The 23063-nt window shown below is 56.3% G+C and overlaps 2 protein-coding genes across 4 annotated transcripts in view; both read left to right on the top strand.

Annotated features, from left to right (window-relative positions):
* Positions 1-13835, top strand: part of MTMR14 (myotubularin related protein 14) — a 65687-nt gene extending 51852 nt beyond the window's left edge. The window contains exons 18-19 of one of the 2 annotated variants that reach the window (XM_065408705.1): positions 8710-8865; positions 13463-13835. In XM_065408705.1, the coding sequence (XP_065264777.1) occupies positions 8710-8865; positions 13463-13643 (337 nt within the window). In that variant the 3' untranslated portion in view covers positions 13644-13835. The remainder of the gene's footprint in view (positions 1-8709; positions 8866-13462) is intronic. The other variant, XM_065408706.1, reaches the window with a different exon arrangement.
* Positions 13836-14608: 773 nt separating this feature from the next.
* Positions 14609-23063, top strand: part of CPNE9 (copine family member 9) — a 46036-nt gene continuing 37581 nt past the window's right edge. For both annotated transcript variants that reach the window (XM_065407595.1, XM_065407594.1), the window contains exons 1-2: positions 14609-14685; positions 22712-22752. In XM_065407595.1, the coding sequence (XP_065263667.1) occupies positions 14609-14685; positions 22712-22752 (118 nt within the window). The remainder of the gene's footprint in view (positions 14686-22711; positions 22753-23063) is intronic.

Below are 23063 nucleotides of genomic sequence, written 5' to 3'. Positions count from 1 at the left end.
TCGCCAGCTGAATGCTTTGTGTCTAGAAAGCAACACAAGTTGCCTCTAACTCCTTGTGCCTGTGTGGACTGAGCTGTAGATACAGTGCCCTGAAGCTCATGTTTCACACTATTCCTGGGAGTAGTAGCCAGTGAAGTTGCAGAAAAATGCAGTGTGTCTGCGTTGGGGCATTGACTCGCGAGCACACACACCATGACGCTAGATTAGCAAACTGAACAAACGTTGCCTGTGCTTTTGTTAAGTCTATTAACCGACCCTGGTGTGCTGTGTTCTGTTAAGAGGCAAGGAATCCAGCCCCGGGGTCTTCTGGTGGCTGTGTGAATCACAGGAAACGCTAGCTCTTTAAATGCTGCTGCAGCCAGTTCAGTAATGTGCTCTGACTGCAAAGAGCAGCTCCCCAATGGGTGTGGCTACTCAGTGGGATCTGTGGATGCTGTAGTTGGTGACCATGTATTGGGACTTTTTTCTCACAGTTGCTTTGAGGTGCTTGGTAGCTAGAGGTTTTACCATGTCTGTGCTGGGCATCTGTCATTCTCTATGTCCTAAAGAGAAACCAGGTCCAAAGCTTGCCAGGACCAGGACTGAAACACCTGACTGCAGAAGGAAATGAGGAGTCTTTCCAGAACTGAAGCTCTGATTATGCTACAAATTGAACTGATACTGTGGCGAAGAGTGTGACGTTGCCAAGGCCATGACTGAGGTCCCAGAAGACTGGAGAAGGGCTAACGTTGTGCCCATCTTTAAAAAGGGGGGAAAGGAGGAGCCAGGGAACTACAGAACAGTCAGCCTGACTTTGATACCTGGGAAGCTACGAGAGCCATGTATAAAACATTCCATTTGCAAATACCTGGAGGATGGAGGGTGATCACTAGCAGCCAGCATGGATTTACCTAGAACAAATCCTGCCAAACCAGCTGGATTTCCTTCTTTGACAGGGTGACTGGTTTGGTGAATGGGGGAATGCGGTGGACATAATATACCTGGACATCAGCAAGGCTTTGGACACAGTCCCACATGACATTCTGATAAGTAAGCTGGAGAAAAGCAGGCTCGACAGAACTACCGTTAAGTGGATACATAATTAGTTAAACAACCGCAAACAAAGAGTAACTATGAATGGAATGATGTCGGGTTGGTGGGAGGTCTCAACTGGGGTTCTACAGGGATCTGGTCTGGGTCTGGTGTTGTTAACCTCTTTATTAATGACCTAGATGCAGATATAGAGAGCAGACTGATCAAGTTTGTAGATGACACAAAGCTGGCGGGGGTGGGGGGAGGTTGCCAATACTTGGGAGGATGGAGCTAAAATTCAGAGGGATCTTGATAAGTTGGAGAACTGGGCTATAGACAACAAAATGAAATTCAACAAAGACAAATGTGAGGTGCTACGCTTAGGGAAGAAAAAACAAATGTACAAATACAGACTGGGGGAAAACTGGCTTGTCAGCAGCACTGCTGAAAAGGATCTGGGAGTTGTGGTGGATCAAAGCCTCAACATGAGTCAACAGTGCAATGCTGTTGCAAAAAAAGGCAAATGCAATTTTAGGTTGCATGAACAGAAGCATAGCATGCAAGTCACGGGAGGTGGTAGTATCCTTCTATTCAGCGCTGGTTAGACCTCAGCTGGAGTAGTGGTGTTTAACTTTGGTCACCAATGTATAGAAAGGATGTACAGAAATTGGAAAGGATCCAGAGGCGAGTGACAAAGATGATCAAAGGGATGGAATGCAGCCATACGAGTAAAGGCTGAAGGAACTGGGTATGGTTAGTTTGGAAAAGAGGAAATTAAAGTGGGGAGGGGGGGAATCTGATAGTGGTCTTCAGATACTTGAAAGGCTGCTACAAAAAAGATGGAGAAAAGTTGTTCTCTTTTGCTACCAAGGGCAGGACAAGAAGCAATGGGTTCAAACCATAGCATAGCAGATTTAGATTAAAGCACAGAAAAAACTTCCTAACTAAGAACAGTAGGACAGTGGAACAGAGGCCTGGGAGGTTGTGGAAGCTCCTTCACTGGAGGTTTCCCAAAGGAGGCTGGAGCCACCTGTCTTGGATGGTTTAACACAACAAATCCTGCACCTTGGCAGGGGGTTAGACTAGATGACCCTTGTGGTCCCTGCTAACCTGTAGTTCTGTGATTGGCATGTGGCTTATGCTGCAAGGGAATTGTGCTCGTACAGTATTGTGCTCCAGGATGCTACAGCATTAAGAAGACTGGTAAATAGGTGCCTGAGATTTAGCCAATATTGTAAATGCCACTAGCTGCCAAGTGCCACTTACCAGCTGTTTCCATCCGAGGGCTGGAAGGGGCTGCAAGAAACCTGCCTGTCCTTCCTCTGGAATCAGTGCTCTAGTCCAGTTTGTGATCGTTTTAACCTTCTAAAGAGCATTCATACTTTGCAGCTGAATTTGGTGATGCTTGCACTAGTGTAAGGGTGTAGGGAAATGCAGCCTCTTCTCCACACGGGTTATAACAACATGACCCAATGGCATGTGAAGAATGGCAGAAAAGGGGTGAGATGCAAGCCAAGCAGCCAGGCTGGCTGACACGAGTCTTCTCACACTTCGTAGAAGAGGAACTAGTCTTGGCTGCTCCTGTGCTGAAAGCCTTGTCTCCCTCCGTGCAGGCGGAAGTCCGCATGCTCAGAAGGCCAGAGAGTGGTCTGTGGGAGAAGGTGCTGCATGGGGAGCCGTGACCTAATTAAATGGAACCATTTTAGGGTAGCAGTTGCTAGTTTGTGGCCCGCCTAGGGAGCCAGCAGACGTAATGGTCCTGCTGCACTTGCGTAAAGGGACAGCCGTGCCACTCCCCTTTATGTTCTGTCCGTCTTGTCTCACTAGCCTGTCTCTTATTTCTGAGGGATTCCCCTCCCACTCGGGGGCTCTGAGGCTCATTTTCATCCTAGCATCCCCTCTCTGCCATCAGATGTTTGTGAGAAGGGCACAGCTCTGATGCAGATCCCGCTGTGACGGCATATAGTTGTGTGCACCCCCTGCAGACAGCTTCGTTCCTAAATTAGCTAATCTGTTGCCCTCTTCGGACCTGAATCTCAGTTGTGCTGGTGTGCATGCCACCCAGTCTCCCCTCCCTTGCTCTGTGGGGTACACCTCCATCGCGCCTGCATGTGGCCATCGCCCCGGTGCCTGTGCTTTGGATGTGGTCCGCACTAGAGCTGTAGCTCTTGTCCTTTGCCCAAGTGCTCTAGGGATTTTTCAGTTATTTGACATAGTTAATGTGGGGCCAGTGCAAACCTGAATGGAATATTAAAATAGACCTGGGCTGCTGTACCCCCACCACTCACTTTCCATTTAATTAAAAACGACTCTTGGGTCGATGAGTCTGCCCCAGCAGGGAGTCTCAGAATCCAGGAATCTTGCTACAGAATCTAGGTCCAACTGGGCCTGTATTATTTATGCTCTAGGTGTTGTATCAGGCGACTGCCTGACATATTCCTATTGAACTAAAATCTCAGTCTGGGATGCTCGTTCCTGACACCTGCCACCACCTCTCTCTCTAGTACGTTTAACCGAGGAAGAATGGATTCCGCTCCGGGGGAGAGGGTGTTTGTAAAGCTCCGAGATGGAACATGCAGGCCCAGGAGGCCGAGGCAGTTGGGAAGTAGACTGGGGTAAGAGGAGTTTCCAAAAGTTCAACTTCAGTCATTCCACCAAAAATCAAAAGGCCGTCGTGGGATTTCCAGGGCCCGTATGAGCTACAGCCATGAACCTTGCTGCACTAAGGCATTCTGGATGGCTGATTACAACTGGGAATAACCGGGAATAAACACTTGAAAGTTTGAAAAGTCCTGTTTCTATCCTAGGTCACCAAAAGGTTAGTCTGGCAACTTACACAAATTGTATAGCTGTCTTCCAAAAAGTGGCCATGTGTGGTTGGGTAAAAAAGATATGCAGCTGTCACCAACTTTAACTGATTGTAGCCAAGAAAACTCTTGGAGAAGAATGGCTGCTCAGGCATTGGTGCTGATGGTCAGGCCTACCCACAGGGCATGTGTGACGAAATAGGAATGTTCTTAATGTTTTCTCTGAATACTGTGTGGGTGCCTCAGTTTCCCCTGTGCCTTTCTTAAGTATCTAGTTGGTGGGATAAGGGTGTGTGATTGTTGCAGAGCCCTAGAGGGCAGGTGTGCAGGGGTCTGCACAGAAAATGGCCGACACCCTGTCTCCTGGCAGCTGATGGCCTGGGCCCCTCCCCTGCAAAGGTACCAACTGAAGGTGTTGGAGAACAAAGAGATCAGGTGGCCTCCTGGCTTGGAAAAGACGCGGGGGGGGGGGGTGGCCCAGAGTCTGGATCTGGGCTCCCCTCCCCCCGATGGACCTGACTGAGGGGTCCTGTTGTCTGTACCTACAAGCTCTGTTTTGGACTGTGTTCCTGCCATCTAATAAACCTTCTGTGTTACCGGCTGGCTGAGAGTCACGGTGAATTGCAGGAAGTGGGGGGTGCAGGGCCCTGACCCCCCCACACGCTCCGTGACCGCATGTTGCTCTGCTTGTTTTATTATCCACATCCCTTTTATAAGGAAAGGAGTTGGAGGGCTATTGTAATAGAAGTATCCAGAGTATCCCGACCAAGCTCTGCCAAAAGCCAAACATACTCTTGTGCAGTGTCTGCGTCGTAGGAATATCCCAATTCCTGTAGCAATAGTTAGCAAAGGCACAAATTTGCCTATTGTATATGGGAACCTCAACCTCAAACCTGATTGCAGTGTGCAGGGCTGGCTTTCTGACTTGGAGCTTCTGGAGTGGCTAGGATCTGCTCTACAAGAGGAGAAATTGGCATCTGGAGCTGCACACTACCTAGCTTCAAAACCAAGTGTTAAGGCCACTTCTCTGACAATTCTTGGGGCTCCGAACCACTGTTTTCTGTTTCAGCAAAACCATAATTGGAGGGTGGCTTCCTGTCTGTCCTCTATGCCAGTTCCATTTCACTGTCTTTACTGCTCTGAACTTCCCTGTTTCCTGGACAGAGCTTTTGTGTGGCAGCACAGTAATAGCCACGTGAAATGGGAATGAGATTCTCACTTCTGGTAAATCAGCAGCAGATGAAGTGTGGTGAAGGCCCTGAGCTTAGCAAGCAGAAGGAAAAAGTTCAAATTCTGGAGGATACAGCAAGAGTTGGGGGTGCAGCTGCTCTGGGGCAGTGGGACGGGCAGGATGGGCCATAAGGAGACTCCACACCGCTGATCCAGTTCAAATAGTATTCATCTCCCCTTTGGCCTTGGAGTTGATGCTTTGTGCTTTCTGTTGTCTTTTTCCTCTTTGGCCTGCAGTGCCTCCTTTTAAGAACTCCCAAATACAAGGGTTTTAGGCACATCCTTGCACCATTTGGACGCCTTGGGTCCCCACAAGACTAAACCTAAAAGAGCAAATTGCTCCCTGGTGCAAGTGTTCTGGACCTCCGAGTTCACAGCCATGAGGAGTCTGGCCCAGAATCATCCTTGTCCATGTCACAGGTGGGCTTGGAGAATCCAGACACGTGCAGCCCCATTTTCCCCAGGAGCCTCCAAAGTCCTTGTGGGTATGTTGCTGTCATTCCGCTCCAGGCTTGTCCCTTCCATTAGCCCTGGCCGGTGCTGAAGGTGGCAGTGGCCTGGACAGAATTGAACTACTGGGCTATAACCACAACAGCTGCTGTGTAGTTCGCTCCTCACGGCCTAGAAGCTTCAAAGAAGAGGGCTGAAAAACCTGCCTTACAGGGAGACTTCAAAGCTCTACCTCGTCAGCTTACCAAAGAGAGGATCTGAGGTGACCTGATCACTCTGGAAGTACCGATGTGGGGATGAGGTGTCTGATACTAGAGGGCTCTTCAGGCTAGCAGACAAAAGCACAAGATGCAATGGCTGGAAGTTGAAGCTAGCCAAATTCGGGTTCGAAATAAGAGGCAAATTTTTAAGTGGGGGTGATTAACCATTGGCCCAACTTCGCGAGCGTTTGGGTGGTCGCTGTGACTCCAGGTTTGAATGTTTCCCCCCAGAGCAGGCGGCACAATCTCATTGTGGGTCTGCAGAGGCTATAAAACAAATGATTTTGGCAGAAGACAGTTCTTTACAGTCGCCCCTTGTTTTAGAGCGCTGGCACGTTCCTGTCTGCCTCCAAGCAGCCTCTTCTCTTCCCTCTGCCGCCAAAACCTTGCTGTGCCATTAGTCTCACTGCCCGGACTTCTCCTGCAGCTGGGATCATCTCACCTCAACATGAACCTGGCCTCACCTAGTGACACCAGCAGAGCACTCCTCTGTGTGTCCCCTGGTAATGCCCCTGCTGCACTTCATCCCGCCTCGCTCTCCCCTGCCTTACTGACCTCACACTCCGAATCCATCCTGGCTCTTCTCTCACTAGCTGGTGCCCCTGCTCTCCCTTCTGTGCATTCACTCTGGGACTTGTCTCATCCCTCTCCACCCTGGTTTCTTCTCAAACTCCACCCCTCCAGAATAGATCTCCTCACCTTTCTGCCCAGCCCCTGCCCCCGGCTTCTCTTGCCTGGCTCTATTGGCAACTCACAATCCTTCCCATAATCCTGCTGTCATTTCACGTGTCCCCTCTCCCCACAGCCAATTGCTAAGTTCTCTTGCTGCTTTGTCGAGCTCTAATTCACCTTCCTTCCGCCTGCCTGCAATGTCACCTTCCTGGGTCTGGCCTCCCTGCCTCTGATTGCTCCTTACTGGGGCTCCAAAGCCACAGCTGGTGTCCCCTTCCTCACCTCTTCTTTGAATTCCCATTGCCATCCTGCCTCTTGCTACAGCCTTGTCCTCACCCAGACGCCAGCCCTCACCTGCAGTTCTACTCTCATTTCCCCTGCTGCACCTTGCTTCCTGTGTTCTTCCCCATCCTCTCCCCTCTTCTGGCTATCAGCATTGTACTGTCCTCATCTGCCCAGCATCCTCTCTTCCTTTAGATCCCTGCTCCTTTCTCTCAAGGAGATCTAAGAGGGGAGGGGGAGAGAACCTCTGAACTGTGGCTCTGGGTACGAGGAGCTCCTTGGGCTAGGGCGTGGGATGTCCTTGTTACCGGTTTGCAAAGCACCATGTAAGTGTAGCCTTGGGGGAGCAAACTGGCTTCTTTACATTTGTCCCCTAAACCTTGTGCTTCAGCGACGCCCACCTGCCAGAGCAGGGAATTCTTCCCTATAGCAAACATCACTTGGGATCAGCCCTCAGAACCTGGCTTCTGCGTTTCCACCTGTGACGTGCAGCGTTCCAGCGCTCACTGGAAGCATTGGAGCGGGCTCTGCTCTTACCACCAAGAGCTCTTACTGCTTGGGTTCGTGCCCTCTTTCCTGGGAACCAGGAGATCCTTCTTCCAACCTTGAAATAGCATCGTCATTCTCCGGGGAGGGTGTCCCCAGAAGCTTTTATCTGCTGGGATGGGAGTCCTCGCCGGGGGAGAGAGCAGAATCCCTGGAAAATCAATGAACTGGAGAGTCTGGGGACAGGGCTATACATCTCTCAGCACAGGCACCCAGGTAACAGGCAAGTGATAAGCTTTAACAGCCAACCCCCATTCTGGGAGAGGCCTGTGCTAATTCTGAGCCATGTTAAGAATCCACAGGTTGTTGCATTGAGAACCGATCTAGTGTCTCTGATATAGGTGTCATGGCCTTTTACAGCTGGAGACACACTCTTCTCTGCATGGACTGGTGACCTTTAAGACTCTGGATGGCTACTGCTGGTCAAAGACAAACTCCAGCCTTTGACAATGCCAGCAGCTGCCGAGCTCCAGGCTATGATGGCATGCTAATAGCCCAGGGATTTTTCTTCAGTTCTCCCTTAGGTTGCTACTGTAAAATCAGCAAGTAAACGGCAATGCCGGTTTGCTCTCCAGCTCCCCACCATCATGCTGTCACACTCAGAACCACCTTTCAGATTGCTGAGAACTCTGCGTCGTGGGCCATGTGCCTACACTGCCACGTTGCAGGGTCCAATGCCTTTAGGCACTCCCAGGCGTCTGCTCGTGGAGATTGTCAGAGGAACTCCTCCAGTCCACTCATGTTTCTCTTTCTGGTAGGAGGCTGCATGCGTTGAGTACATCCTCTTTTCTGGGCTCCTTTTCCTGTCCTGGGGGCCTTTTGCCTAACTGCCTGCTACTGCAGCATCCTGCTCCTGATGAGTGAATACAAAGCGTCTTCATAGGTCTTCAGTTCTGTGCTCGCTGCTCTGCCTTCTTCCCCAAGATCAGGGTTCCCTCAGGGACTCACATTCCACTGACTGCAGAGGCAGGGCTCTCGAGGACTCTCCCAAACTGTCTCCGGTACATAAAGGCACCAGACAAGCCACATTCTTATTCTCAAAGTCCCCGCAGTTGCATTTGGATGTGTTAATAGCTGAAGTGGGCTGTGGAGGCATGCCCTTTGTGGGGCAGTGTCCGTGGTTCTGGGGGCAGGACGTGCTGATGGGTTTCCCTGTTCCTGCATGATCCTCTGTTTCTTGCTAGCTTTGCTCTACCAGCTCACAAATGAATCTACTGCTTTCTCAGTCACAACCAGCTTGGCTTCTCCTTTTGCTTTTGGAAGGAAGGTTTGCCTTGTGCTATGTGCCAGAATCACTTGTCAGCGCACCCTCACCTCCAGCATCGGAACGTGCTGGCACAAATGTTGGCAGTCAACCCCACTGTGCCCACTGGCACAAGAGTTTAGCAGAAAAGCCTGTGATTGCATGACTTCACTGACTGCCCCATGTCCCCTCTCTCTTTCTGACCCAGATCAGTGGACCACTCCCTGCCTGGATCCTCCGTTTCTACAGACTTTGGCAGCTGGCAGATGGTAACAGGGTGTGGCAGTATTCAGGAGCATGCAATCCTGAGCACAGACGCCGCTCTCCCTGGCAGCTTCCCGGATGAGCTCCCTAACAGTTGCCTGTAAGTGTACTGAGCACAGAGGATGGCTCCCTGTGCGTAACAGTTGGCTGACTAGGAAACTGGGACAAGCCAGAGAGCTGCATTAGCCTCAAGAATAATTAGGGCTCCTGAAGTCTCCCCTGCCTTAACGCTTGTCAGAAGTGCACTCTGAGCTAAGCCACGGCGCACACACTACCTGGTTGCTGAGTGCTGGGTGACCCGTGCCCAGCCTTGGGGCAGGGGAAGGAATCCGGGCTCTTCGCTGGAGCCATTGCACCATTTGGGCACAAGTTCAGAGAGAGGCTGCAGTTCTGCCATATAACACTGAGGGGGGATGGGAGGAGTGAGTCAGGCCTGTTTCTTTCCCTGGATCCCACTTAGCCTCGCTGGGTCTGTCCACACAGCAAAGAACCCAGCTGACTTGGACTCGCAGGGCTGTTTCATTGCTATGTTGATTTCTGGGCTCCAGCCCAAGCCTGGAAATCTACACAGCAGTGAAACAGCCCCACAGCCCGAGTCGGCTGGCACAGGCCAGCCATGGGTTTTTCTTTGCTGTGTAGATAGACCCTTTATCTCTACCATGTTTAAGAATCATAGAACTGGAAGGGACCTCGAGAGGTCATCTAGTCCAGTCCCCTGCACTCAAGGATTTCAGACCCTCCAAACTATTTGAGCTGCTGCTTTTTTCCCTTCCTTTCCTCCACCCTCAGCTTGTCTTACAGCTGTCCACTTGCTCATGCCATATCGGAGCATGGTTCCGTGCAACCCACAGTGCCAAATAAACACTGACATTTGCTTCTTAGAACTGTTGTGAAGCAAACTCTCTGCTCCAGAAACAGAAAGTTACTTGTGAGGGAACTTCAAAGACATTAAATGCATTTTAATTGCAACTAAAAAAATGTAGGCCGGTGCTTCTACCCTCTGAACTGTCAATCTAGTGATTGCAAAGTGGTAGATTCAGTCTGTGCGCTGCACTGTGAGCTAATCTTATTGCTCTAGTTTTGAAGACAACTGCACTGCTCTCTCCTAGCATCCTTTTAACGTACTGTGAGTGAGGGCTTCAGGAAGCCTCATAAAATGGGGTGAGGTGGAGGGTTGGAGACCTGGAAAACACGTGGTTTTTTTTAGACAAACCGTCCGTGCGACCAGCCGTATTTGATGAAATGTGACCATCTGTTGTCCTGCAGGCCAGAACCACAGCAGCAGCTTCTGTACCTTCCTGGACTGCCGCAACCCCTAAACTAACATTCAGAAACCCTGGGAGGGATGCTGGGCACGATCTCAGAAAGGCCTCTTCTAACCCAAGCTTCAGCCACACAAGGTGGTGACAAGTCCTCCTTTGCGAGAAGCCCTCGGTGCAGCTCTGAGATGTGATTGACAGCCAGGAAGGGGGGGAAGGAGAAATCTTGAAGGACATAGTGTCAATGAGTGACTAGTCTAATCCATGTCTGTCCTTTGGTGACTGCTGCAGGTTTCTTACCCAATACGTAATGAGTCGTCCATTTCCCCCCCGGGGTAGGGTAGCTGCAGGGCCGGGAACGGGCAGTACTAACAATGTGGGATTGCACCTGAGGCTCACTCTGAAGTCCTAGGTGGGTCTGGCCTCAAGCCAGCGCAATCTCCTGGATGTGTTGCCTCTGGTTTGGGATTTCAGGGGGAAGAGTCACTAGCTCCACAGCTCTGACTTGTGGGTCCTGGCAAGGTCCTTCTGCTACAGTGGACAGGTCTGCACCTGGAATCTGGAGCATGTGAAGTGCTCAGAGTGTAACTTCTGGGCCCAGTCAGACCGAGGGCAATGGACAAGGGCGAATTGCGCATTTCCTCAGATTTGTATCATCGATTAACCACTGCTACCCCCAAAATATTCACAACTGAGACCGTGGCCCCGATGTCCACCTGCCTTGGGTTTCCATGGCTTTCAGACCTGTGACCTACTTAACCTCCACATGCTGGGGCTAGACCGGCTCTTGGGAGTGGTCTGCCTCTGGGTCAAGTGGGGTAATCCAGGGCACTTCTCCAAGCCTGCTCTGGGGTTCACGTCCTTACTTCTCTGCTGAGTAACAGCCTTTGTTGGTAACCGTTACAGCTGTCTCTTAGTTCAGGATGCAAACCAGTTTCCATTTTAATTCCCTCTGGGTATGCAGCTTGCACCTAATGGGCTGAGCTTTCCTAGGCTTGCTCTCTGCTGACAGGACATTGTCCAAAGAGTCGTTACGCAGAATCTCTTGTGGGCCTCTACCAAAAAGGCTCCAGTTTGGAGTTTTGGCCTGGACATAGTCTTGTCTCATGTGCTGTATCCTCTTGCCCCCTTAGCTGGGGTTTAAACGTCCCGTGAAGCTTTAACACCTCCGCAGTATCCGAACCTACCATCTATACGATGGCAAAACTGGGCGTCTGGCTGAAAGCCTGCCTCAGATCTTTGACTGCTCATCAGTGGGTGTATACATGACTTAGTCTGCAGTGCCAACAACCATTAGTTGACCTCTCTCTGTTGAAGGAAACCAGGCCACTTTTTTTCCCTTCAAAAATAAACGGGGAATCTAAATATGAAGCATTACAGTAAAGCTGCGCAGGTAAGCAGCTGAAAGTTGGGAAGTAAATAGACGGCAAGTCCAGATGCACAGCCAAAGTTGTGCCCTTGTTTCTATGCTGCATGAAACAGTCTGATTATCTGAACACTAGGAGATTTTTTGTATTTGTCATATAAATGTCATTCTTTTTTGAATTTTAACAAGTTGCCTTAATATCCTGTGCCAGGGAGTTCCACAGGCTAAAGTAGTTCCTCTGTATCTGTTAAATGTGTTGCCTCTCCAGCATGCCCTCCTGCTTGGCTTTTAGGACAGTAACTAGCGGCCTAGTTGGCTGCCTCAGTATCACTTGGTGTTTTTAAGCCTCCCACCCGATCTCCCCTCTTGCTGCTGTTTCCGGACGAATGCTGTTGGCCGTGGGCGGTTAACGCTTCCACTCACTAACTGTGCCAAGGGAGAGCCAGCCAGGCGCTAGTGAGATTAAAGGGAAGCCTCTAGGGGAAGGTTTGTGCTCTGCCCTTGGCATGGCCTTTGAGGAATGTCTTATTCTATCTGGGAACCACGCTCTGCTCTGCTCGTTGGTGGAGACATAGCAAGGACTGCTTCAATCTAAACCAGGGGTAGGCAACCTATGGCATGTGTGCCGAAGGCGGCACGCGAGCTGATTTTCACTCACACTGCCCAGGTCCTGGCCACCGGTCCGGGGGGCTCTGCATTTTAATTTAATTCTAAATGAAGCTTCTTAAACATTTTAAAAACCTTATTTACTTTACATACAACAATAGTTTAGTTATATATTATAGACTTATAGAAAGAGACCTTCTAAAAACGTTAAAATGTATGACTGGCCCGCGAAACCTTAAATTAGAGTGAATAAATGAAGACTCGGCACACCACTTCTGAAAGGTTGCCGACCCCTGATCTAAACCCTAGAACAGCTGCCTTTGAACTGTAATCACTCTCATCTGGAATATCATGTTATCTTCTCTCTCCTCCCCTGCCCTGAAGCTGTACCTCGAGCAGCTGGAGAGGAGAGCAGGTCCCAGGGGAACCAGGCCCTGCTCTAGGAGAGTGACGCAGACACAGCGCAGGCTTGCAGTGGGACAGATGTGAAAAATCTCTTCACTCTAGTGCCTGTGGCTGGAACCCTTGGGGATTTCACCCCCTCACCCACCTCCCATAATCCAACCGAGCTTGTCCCGTGCTCCAAGCTGGCTGTACGAGGACAGGAGGTGAGAGGGCCAGAAGAAAGTGGGAAATGCTATCATTATAATGGTCAGTCCAGAAGGATCCCAATGCACCCAACTGCAACTCACTACAGAGGAAGTGAAGTGTAGTGGTATCCACTTAAACTGCATGTGGGACCCACTTGGGTTGGAATTTGGCCAGGATCCAGGGTGAAATCTGACCTGTGAACTCAGAAATGAAGTGTACCATTTTCCACACAAACAGCTCCTAAGGGCCTTGCAGACGTGGGCAGGTGAAGCAAAAAGCGAGGTATTGGCAAGGGACAATGGAGCTGCACCAAGGCGCTGCCAGGCGGCAGGAGCTGCAGGCCCAGCTCTTGGCCTGTCAGCTGCAAAGCCAACTGCTGAGGCCAGTGTGGACGGAGGGAGACAGCTTGTGATGCTGTCTGCTGGGAGGTCTGGGACTGTTGTAAAAAAACGCGGGATGTGACGGAGGGTGTTTGGGGGGGGGGGAAGCAGAGAGAAGGGCTGGTTCTGCTGCCTTCATGGGGGGAGAAAGCAGCACCCACCGCACCTGGGCCATGGTGCTGTGAGTTGGGGCTTGGAACCCTGAGAGGAGGCTAGCATGGGGCCAGGACACCAGCCAGGATCCCCTGCTCTAGCACCAGCTGCCAGGGACTGGTTAGTAACAGGTTCTACCTGGGAGAACCTTTCTGCTGCCAACTCCCTGGCTTGGAGCCATCTGGCGTTAGCTGGCGGGAGGTCGCAGCCAGACTCTGTGGGGGGCTGTGGCGTTCCTGCCTTGCTAGGGGAAGGGCTGATGTGAACCCACTGTGGGGTACAGCTGGGGCTAGCTGGCTCCAGGGAAAGCTGCTGCTGACCCCTCCCCCTTCTGTCTTGCAGGCTGGTGCCAGTGGCCGGCCGCGAGTCCCGGCTGGAGGAGGTGCGCTCTGCTTTCCTAGCCACCTACAGCAGCACCATTGGCCTGAAGGCTGCGCCATCCAGCCCCTCCGGAGCCCTTGGGGGCCTGCTGGAGCAGTTTGCACGGGGCGTTGGACTGAGAGGAAGCAGTAGCACCCTCTGAACATGTTGCACACCTTGGACTGGCTCCTATGTGTGTCCAGCAGCTGAAGGAACCTAAAAGCCATGCGAGTGCCAGAGCTGCCCCTTGGGCCTGTCCTGCCCCCTGCAGCTGGGGCCCAGTCCAGAGCGGGCAGGGGCTCCTCCCCCTGCCAGGCTGAGACGGATCTTTTCAGTAAAGGCATCTGCACCATTGCCTTTGCCCTGCCTCTTGTTTCAGGCCACGGCAGCCCTGGGGGAGGGGGAATGGCCTTGGGTGCTTCCCTTTGCTTAGCATCCCCTGTGGTCTGAGTGCCTGGCTGGCAGACGCTCTGTGCCTGAGTCTGCTTGGGCCAGCGTGGCCACTAGGCTGAGCTCCTGCTGGAGCGGGGCATCAGGGCTGTGTGCCATGGGCAGGGCTGCAGATGGGGGGAGGGACAAGCAGCCCCTGGCACGATCTGGCTGGTGCTGTGGGGCCGGGGGGGCGTCCCGTGCAACGCCACTCTCGGACCTTGGGCCTGGCTGCAGGGCTGGAGTTCTGCTCCTACCCCCCAGCAGCCAAGGCCTGGGCCTGCCCCTCCCCTCGGGCCTGGGCGGGGGTCCTGGCCCTTTGCCCCCCACATGGGAGCCGGGGCGGGGGTGTGAGGGGGCAGCTCTGCCCTGCCTGGGGTCGGGGTGGGGTCCCTGCGCGGCGTCTGGAGCTCAGGGCTCCGCTGGCCCCTCGACGGAGCTTTCACGAGGGCCGGGCGGGGCGCGCCGCGGGCTCCCAGGGGCCGGTCCCGGCGCCGGGCGGGGAGGGGGCCGCGGGCGGACGCGCTGCGCCGGGCGAGCGGAGAGGAGCGGACGCAGGCGGGGGCGGAGGCAGGGCGCCCGCGGGAGGCTCCGGCTCGGCGCACGGACCTGCCCGGGGCCGCCGCTTCCCCGCCCATGGAGCCCGCCCCGCGCCTGCCTTAGCGCGGCGCGCCCGGAGCGCAGCAGCCGGCAGCGGGGATGGCGTCTCCGGGAGCCCTGGAGCCGGCGCCCGCCAGCGTCCCGGCCACCAAGCTGGAGCTCTCCGTCTCCTGCAGGTGCGGGGCCGCGGGCAGCGCCGGGCGCGGGCGGGAGCCTCCGGCAGCAGGGGCCGAGCCACAACTTCCCGGCCCGGCCCGGCGCGGGGCCGTCGGGGAAGGGGGCGCGGGGCGGGAAGCTTGGGACGGGTGCCTCGGCTAGAGAGAGACTGAGCGTGCAACGCCTGGCCATCGTGTGTGTGTGTGTGAGAGAGAGAGAGAGAGAGAGCATGTGAGCGTGCAACGCCTGGCCATCGTGTGTGTGTGTGTGTGTGTGTGTGAGAGACAGCATGTGAGCGTGCAACGCCTGGCCATCATGTGTGTGTGTGGGTGTGTGAGACAGCATGTGAGTGTGCAACACCTGGCCATCGTGTGTGTGAGTGTGAGAGACAGTATGTGAGCATGCATCGCCTGGCCATCGTGTGTGTGGGGAACAGCGTGTGAGCGTGCAACGCCTGGCCGTGTGTGTGGGGAACAGCATGTGAGTGTGCAATGCCTGGCCATCGTGTGTGTGTGTGGGGGAACAGCGTGTGAGCGTGCAACGCCTGGCCATCGTGTGTGGGGGGAACAGCATCTGAGCGTGCAACGCCTGGCCACCATGTGTGGGGGATAGCGTGTGAGCGTGCAACGCCTGGCCATTGTGTGTGTGGGGGGGTAGCATGTGAGCGTGCAACACCTGGCCATTGTGTGTGTGGGACAGCGTGTGAGCGTACAACGCCTGGCCATCGTGTATGTGTGGGACAGCATGTGAGCGTGCAACGCCCGGCCATCATGTGTGCGGGGGACTGTGTGAGCATGCAACACCCGACCATTGTGTGTGCGGGGGACAGCGTGTGAGTGTGCAACTCCTGGCCATCATCTGTGTGTGGGACAGCATGTGAGCATGCAACACTCGGCCATTGTGTGTGCAGGGGACAGCGTGTGAGTGTGCAACATATGGCTATTGTGTGTGTGTGTGAGCGTTCAACACATGTCCATCATGTATGTGTGGGACAGCATGTGAGCGTGCAACGCCTGGCCAGCATGTGTATGTGTGGGACAGCATGTGAGCGTGCAACGCCTGGCCAGCATGTGTATGTGTGGCACAGCGTGTGAGAGTGCAACACATGGCCACCATGTGTGGTGGGGACAGCATGTGAGTGTGCAACGCATGGTGATTGTGTGGGGGGACAGTGGGTGAGCGTGCAATGCATGGCCACTGTGTGTGTGTGGGACAGCGTGTGAGCGTGCAACACATGTCCATCATGTATGTGTGGGACAGCGTGTGAGCGTGCAACACATGGCCATCATGTGTGTGTGGGACAGCGTGTGAGCATGCAACCCATGCCCATTGTGTGTGTGTGAGACAGCATGTCAGTGTGGAACACATGCTCATTGTGGGGGGACAGCATGTGAGTGTGCAATACATGTCCATTGTGTGTGCGTGTGTGACAGCACGTGAGCGTGCAACGCATGTCCATTGTGTGTGGGGGACAGAGTGTGAGCGTGCAACGCATGTCCATTGTGTGGGGGGGACAGAGTGTGAGCGTGTAATGCATGCCCATCATGTGGGGGCATCATGTGAGCGTGCAACGCATGCCCATTACGTGGGGGGGGGCAGCGTGGGAACATGCAATTCATGTCTATTGTGGGGGGGACAGTGTTTGAGCATGTAACACATGTCCATCGTGTGTTTGTGTGCAACAGAATGAAAGCGTGCAATGCATGCCTACTGTGTGTGTTTGACAGCATGTAAGCGTGCAGCGCATGCCCACTGTTTATGTGTGGGGCAGCCTATCAGCATGCAATGCATGTCCATCGTGTGTTCGTGTGCAACAGCATGCGAGCCTGCAATGAATTCCCCTTGTGTGTGTGTGCATGCGACTGTGAGCGTGCAATGCATGCCCACCATGTGTGTGCATCGGACAACGTGTAAATGTGCAGTGCATTCCCGTTTGTGTGCAACAGCATGTGAGCAACGTATGCCCATTGTGTGCGTGCATGGGACAGCATGCGAGTTTGCAATGCATGCCCAGCATGTGTGTGCATGCAACGGCCTGTCAGCATGTAACACATGAACAGCGTGTGTGCGCATATGACAGCGTGTGAGCATGAAACGCATGCCCACCGTGCATGTGCATGCAACCATGTGAGTGTACAACACATGCCCATTGTGTGTGCATGTGCAACAGCACATGAGCGTGCAAAGGACGTCCATCATGTGTGCCTGTGTGACAGCATGTGAGCGTGAAAGGACATCCAGCATGTATGTGTGTGTGATGGCATGTGAGCATGTAATGCACAGCCAGCCTGTGCACAGAGCGTGAGTGTGCAATGCATGCATGTATGCCTGCTGTGTGTGCATGTGAGCATGCATGCATGTCTACCATGTGTGCGTAGAGGGGGTGTACATGAGCGTGTGTGTAGGGATAGTGTGTGTGATGCACGTGCAGCCTGCGCTCACAGCAAACTTGCTCTTCGGTGATTATTTCCTCTTAACCCCTAAATGTAAATGCAGTTTTCGTGCTGTTTGCTGGTGTGAGCGACACCCATCAGCCCTCACCCCCGCTCACTGAGACTTCGTCGGCATGACCATGGTGCAAGGGCCGTGTAAGAGTCTGGTCCCGCTCGGGGAAGAGCACGGCCTGCCCGGGATAGAGCTGGCCCACGCCCAGTGCGCCCCCGTCTCCCCCCGCTCACTCTCCCCCAACGCCCCTCCCCCGCTCGCTCTCCCCCAGCTCGCTCTCCGCCAGCGCCCCCGTCTCCCCCTGCTCGCTCTCCGCCAGCGCCCCCGTCTCCCCCTGCTCGCTCTCCCCCAGTGCCCCTCCCCCGCTCGCTCTCACCCAGCGCCCCTGTCTCCCCCCGCTCGCTCTCACCCAGTGCCCCTCCCCCGCTCGCTCTCACCCAGCGCTCCTGTCTCCCCCCGCTCGCTCTCACCCAGCGCCCCTGTCTCCCCCCGCTCGCTCTCACCCAGCGCCCCCGTCTCCCCCCGCTCGCTCTCACCCAGCGCCCCCGTCTCCCCCCGCTCGCTCTCCCCCAGCGCCCCTCCCCCGCTCGCTCTCCCCCAGCGCCCCTTCCCCAGCAGGCGCTCGCTTTCCCCCAGCTCTGTACGGCCTGGCTCTTAGCCTCAGGCCCAGGCAAAGACAACAGCTGAGGTTTTCCCAGTGGGTCCCTAGCTAGCAGCTTGGGATTCCCACCCAGCTGGTCTGTGGCAGGGAGCCCCAGAGCCCCCGGGCGGGCCGCAGGTTCCTAGGCGCACGCGGGGTGGTACCAGGGACGGCAAAGGCAGCCAGGCGGGCGTGTGGAAGCCCTGGCCGTGCCGGAAGATTGCGCCCAGCAGTGCAGCCGGCAGCTCGCTGGGCACCAGCCAACGCGGGTGCAGCACGGCCCAAATGTCAGGCGGACGCGTCCGCGCAGGCTGGGGGCCCATTGACTGTTCTGCCCTGGGGCCCGGAATTGGGGCCTGGGCCCCGGAGCCGCTCTGCTGCCGCCTGGGAACGTGCGGAGGAGCTGGCGGGGTCCCTGGCTGCACATGGCTCCATGGGCAGCGTTTGCTCACGTTCTCACCACGTCTCCAGAGCGCCCCGAGTTCTGACCCCAGCCCAGGTTTTGGACGGGACAGAAGGCGCTTTCAGGGCTGTCCGAGGAGAGGCAGAGGAGGCTGCAGGAGGGAGGGGACAAGGGGCAGAGCCATCGGGTGTCCTGGGGAACACGCCTGCTCTGTGCAGCGGCCAGACGCCCGAGCTCTGGCTCCTGTTCAGGTTCATCCCTGGTTTTCAGTTGGGTCTGACAGCACCGTGTGCTCACGAGGGTTTTGGTGAGGCAGGGCCAGGGTACGAGGGGGCTGTGAAGCGGCACCGTCTGCCCGGCTCCTCGCCAGGGGAGCCTGAGGGGTTACTGGGCCCGTGTGCACCCCTGGGATCCCAGCCTGACTGGTGCGAAGGGAAGCCCCAAAACAGCTAAATGAACTGAACAATTGCGACCCCTCGAGGCTCTAGTTAAAAATAGGCCTGCAGGGAGAAGCGCCTCAGCCAACTGGGAAAGCAGCCAGGGCTGTGACTGGCTCGGAGCAGATGGAGACCCGCACCCCCTTCCTGCAGGAGCAGGGACTAACTGTCTGATCTCGAAGGGCAGCGAGGAAGCTCTCACCCCAGGAGGCGGGGGGCATGGGCCGGAGCAGCAGGGATGGATCGCTCACATCGCCCTGTGCTTTGGGGGGGCGAGATGCAGAAATGGCATCCTCTCCCCAAGGAGGCGTGTCTGCCCTTTACCACTGTTCTGAATTCAGCAGTTGTTGCCTCTGATCAGCCAGGGGAGCTCTCTGGATCAAGAGAGCTGAGCTCTGCACGTACACAGAGCACGAGGCTCGGGCGCCCGAGCGTCTCAGCTTTCCCCGGGCCTCACCAGATCATCTCCCTAAGGAAACGGATCTGCTGGGCCTGGCCCCTGCTTCCAAAGGCGTTGGGCCCTTTCCCCTCTGCATGGCCGTACGGGGGCTGGAACAGTTTGTGCAGAGGGGGGCTGAGAGCCAGTGAACCAAACTGCAACACCTGGATATGATGGAAACCACTTCAAGCCAGGGGGTGCTGCAGCCCCCCTAGTTCTAGGCCATAGCTTGGAGCCTGCCCTCAAATGTCTGCTCTTTCCCTGCCATGGGATGGGCACGTCAGACCTATAGGGATTGAGGGTGGGGAGTGGGAGGGAGGCCAGGTAACAATTCTTGGAGCGGTCACTCCTGGGTCTCCTTCCTTATGGCCCCCTGTGCAAGGTGTGACCTGAGCTCATCTGCTTGGTCCCTCTTCGCCCCTTGCCACCTGCCTCTGACAGACCCAGCTGCTCACAGCAAATCCAGGTGACTTGTAGAGAACTCCCCTTTCCCTCACCTGCCCGTCCGTCCGTCCTCAGACTGAGCTGGGACAAGCCCGTGGGGGGGCGGGGCTCTGTTGCAAACAAATATGAAGGAACAGTGAGAATTTTGGAAGTGTTGCAGGGAGGGGCCTGGGCGTGTCTGTGCCGGGATGGGACAGGGACCCTTGGTGTTTTACAGCCCCCAGGCCTGGCGTGGGCTGGCAGCTGGTCTGAGGGGCTCTAGTGAGCTGGGACCCAGGCCCAAAGGGCCCCTTCTCCAGCTCCCTTGTGTGGCTCTGCCCAGCAGAGTGTTAAACACCCTTGGGTCCTGCTCCGCTGGCCGGGGCCGTGTCCCCAGCGCAGGTGGGGAAGAGTGGAGGGACCCCTCTGTTCTGGCTGAGTTCCTGAGCAGTCCCAGCTGGGTGGGGGGCTCAGGCCCCCTGGGACCCTGGCCCGGAGCCAGGCCGGGCAGAACCCTGCTCTGAATGTGCCCCCAGCCTCGGGCTGGGGTCTCCCATCCCTGGTGAGAGCAGGCGTCATGGGGCACCGGAAAGAGCTGGCTGGATTTAATAGCAGCCTTTGGTGCTTTTCAGTGTCAAACTCTGCGCAGTCAGGAATGATCAAAGTGCTGCGGCTGCTGCTATTTCGGGGGGGGGGGCAGCCCCTGGCACCCGCTCGCTCAGTCAGGCTATTCAGACCTTGCTAAGTGTCTCTTTTCTTCTCACTTTGCCCCCCCCCCCGCCCGCCCATCACTCAGCCACCACCGAGTGCGCTAGTAAATGGGTTGCCTGTCATGTTCAATCACCGTCTGGGCCAGAGACGCTGCTTCTTCCTCCCCCCGTTCAGCTCGCCGACCCTACCTCCTCCCGTGCACGCTCTGCAGTGCCCTGCCAGCGCAGCCCCCTCCCTGCACTGCTCTGCTGCTCTCCAAGCACCTGCTTCCCAGCACCAGCTCTCGGCCCTGTGGGTCGGCCCCGGGCTCACATCCCTCGCGAGCCCCACAAGAAACAGGGCCCTGAGGCTGGGCCGTGATGGTGCCCCCAGCTGGTGACTGACAACAGAAACCAGGAGTGCTGGGCCCTGTCGCTCAGCTGGGCCTGGTGCTCCTCCCTGTAGCCCTGTGATCCCCCCTTTCCTCCTCTTACACTCACTGATTGTGTGTTGGGAGCTGTTCAGGGCAGGGACCTTCGCTGTGTGTGAGCAGCGCCCAGCAACGGGGCCCGGGCCCAGACCCAGGCCTGCGGGCGCAAGGCCTCTCCCTGCTCTGCGCCCTCTGCCTTGGCTTCCCCCGGGGCTCCCAAGTGTAGGGGGACCACACGTCTAGTTTTGGCCAGGACAGTCCCTTTTTTAAGCCCTGTCCCGGCTGTCCCAATTTTTTTGGCAAAAGTGGGAATTTGTCCCGTTGGTTCTTGCCGACTAGATCAAAGAGCAAACGGGACAAATGTCCACTTTTGTCAAAAATGTGGGGTGCCAAGCAGTGACCCCAGCCCAGTCAGGGGGGCAGGCAGGGCTCGAGCGAGCAGCAACCCCAGTCTCGCGTGAGGAGGAGGGCTTGGGCAAGTGGGGAGGGCCAGCCCTGTGGGGCGGAGGGGGTCTCAGGCTAGCCCGCGCAGTGTCCTGTTTCCCCTTTGGGAGCGTCGCTGGCACAGCGCACATGGGGGCTGGTTGTGCCCGTTAACCGGGTAGGGTCCCCGATCCCCAGCCGGAGTCAGCGCGGCCGCAGGACTCCTGGCCTGGCCGGAGAGCACATCCCTCAGCAGCAGCTCAGAGCCAGGCCGGAGGAGCTGCCTGTGCCCCGCGAGCTGCGTCTGGCTGAGTCGTGCTGCCAGCAGGGCCTTCGCAACAGGCTCTTTGCTACCGGGCGACGAGATCAAACCGCTCCAGCCCCACATTCACCAGCACCTGCCCCCCGCACACAGGTGGGTTCCTAGGCTCCTCCCATCCCTGTGGTCTCTGGCCTTGGGGCTGCAGCCCAGGGGCTGGCACCTGCCCGCAGGGAAGCTCTGATGCCTTATTTTTATGTTGAAGGCATAAGAAAAGGAGCCCAAAGGGACTTGTTCTTTGGCTGCGGCAGGTAACGCGGGTCCCTTGCGGCTCTGCATCTGCCTGGCCTGTGCTGGCTGGGAAAGAATGAAACCCCGGGGCTGGGGAAGCCAGGAGCTCCGCCCCCCAGCCAGCCCCCTGCCCTGCCCCCACAGCTAGCGCGCTGCCCCACCCCACAGCACCCCCTGCTGGGAGCTCCGCCCCCCCCAGCCAGCACCCTGCCCTGCCCCCACAGCTAGTGCGCTGCCCCACCCCACAGCGCCCCCTGCTGGGAGCTCCGCCCCCCAGCCAGTGCCCTGTCCCGCCCCCACAGCGCCCCCTGCTGGGATTGCACCATGCCCACAGCCATCTTGGTTTCTTGCCATGGTTTATAAAGTGTGGGTTATTCTGTTTGTTTAAAGTGCTGCCTGTGATGGCGACTGACGGGGAGCCGAGGGCCGGGCTCCCCACGCCTGTGCACACCTTGAGCCCTCTGGGCAAAGGGGAACAGCCGCCTTTCCGCCACGCACTGCACCGGACAGATGTTTCACCCCGAGGCCCCGAAGGGAGAGACAGGCAGAGACAGGCCCCCGGGGCTGGTACAGGAGCCTGAACAGCCAGGGCTGGGGCTGCAGGGTCAGGGCACCCCCAGCTAGTAACCGTCACCCAGCTGAGTCCCCTCTGCCCCCCCGCACCACCCCGGGGTGCTCCAGCCCCTCGCCCGGCTGGACTCCCCGGTGGATCTGCCCAGGAGGTTGGGGCTGCAGGGACCAGCTGTTAACAGAAGTATTCATTGTAGTGACTGTTTGTGCCGCTGCCATGGCAACGAGGAGAGGTTCTACTGAGGGCCAGGCAGGCCCCCCTGAGCTTTGGGGGAGGGGTGGGGCCCCCACCGCACACAGACACTGGCCTCCTCTCCCAGCCCCCAACACCCTCTGCCCGGCCCGGGGACCCCACGTCTGAGCTCCTGGGTGCAGCGTCCACTGACGTGTCCGGTTCTGGCTGAAGGGTTTAATGCAGACGGACTCCAGCGGCTCCGGAGGGGAGGCCTGGGCTGGGGCCCAGTGCTCGGGGGCTGCAAGTTCTGCAGTCGTTCGGGCTCCTGCTGGAGCCAGGTTCGTAGACCCCGGTTCCCCCACTTCTCCCCTTACTGGATGAGTTTCCAGCCTAGCTCACGTCCGTCTGTCTGTCTCCCCAGGAACTTGCTGGACATGGACACCTTCTCCAAGTCTGACCCTGGTACGTGTGGGGAGTGGAGCTGGCTGGGGACCGGCCGCAGGGCGAAGCCCCTGGCAGAGCAGGCAGCAACATGCTCTGAGGGGGCAGCTGGGTCCTGCGGGCCGCGCCTGGCACTGAGCAGTGGGAGTGCATCAGGCTGCACAGCCTGGGCAGAGACAAACCGCCGGGGCCGGGGAGCTGCACAGGCCGGCTTGGCCCCGTCAGCTGAGACGAGCGCTAGAGCCTCGTGGCAGAAGCAGCTTTTGAGAAGGAGACGGGCTGGTGTGCACAGTGTGTGTGTGCAGTGCCGGGGGATGGGTGTGTGTGCATGC

This window comes from Emys orbicularis, chromosome 7, assembly GCF_028017835.1.
Source record: "Emys orbicularis isolate rEmyOrb1 chromosome 7, rEmyOrb1.hap1, whole genome shotgun sequence".
NCBI lineage: Eukaryota > Metazoa > Chordata > Testudines > Emydidae > Emys > Emys orbicularis.
The sequence above is the reverse complement of the archived record's forward strand: the minus strand, read 5'-3'. Positions and strand labels throughout refer to the sequence as shown.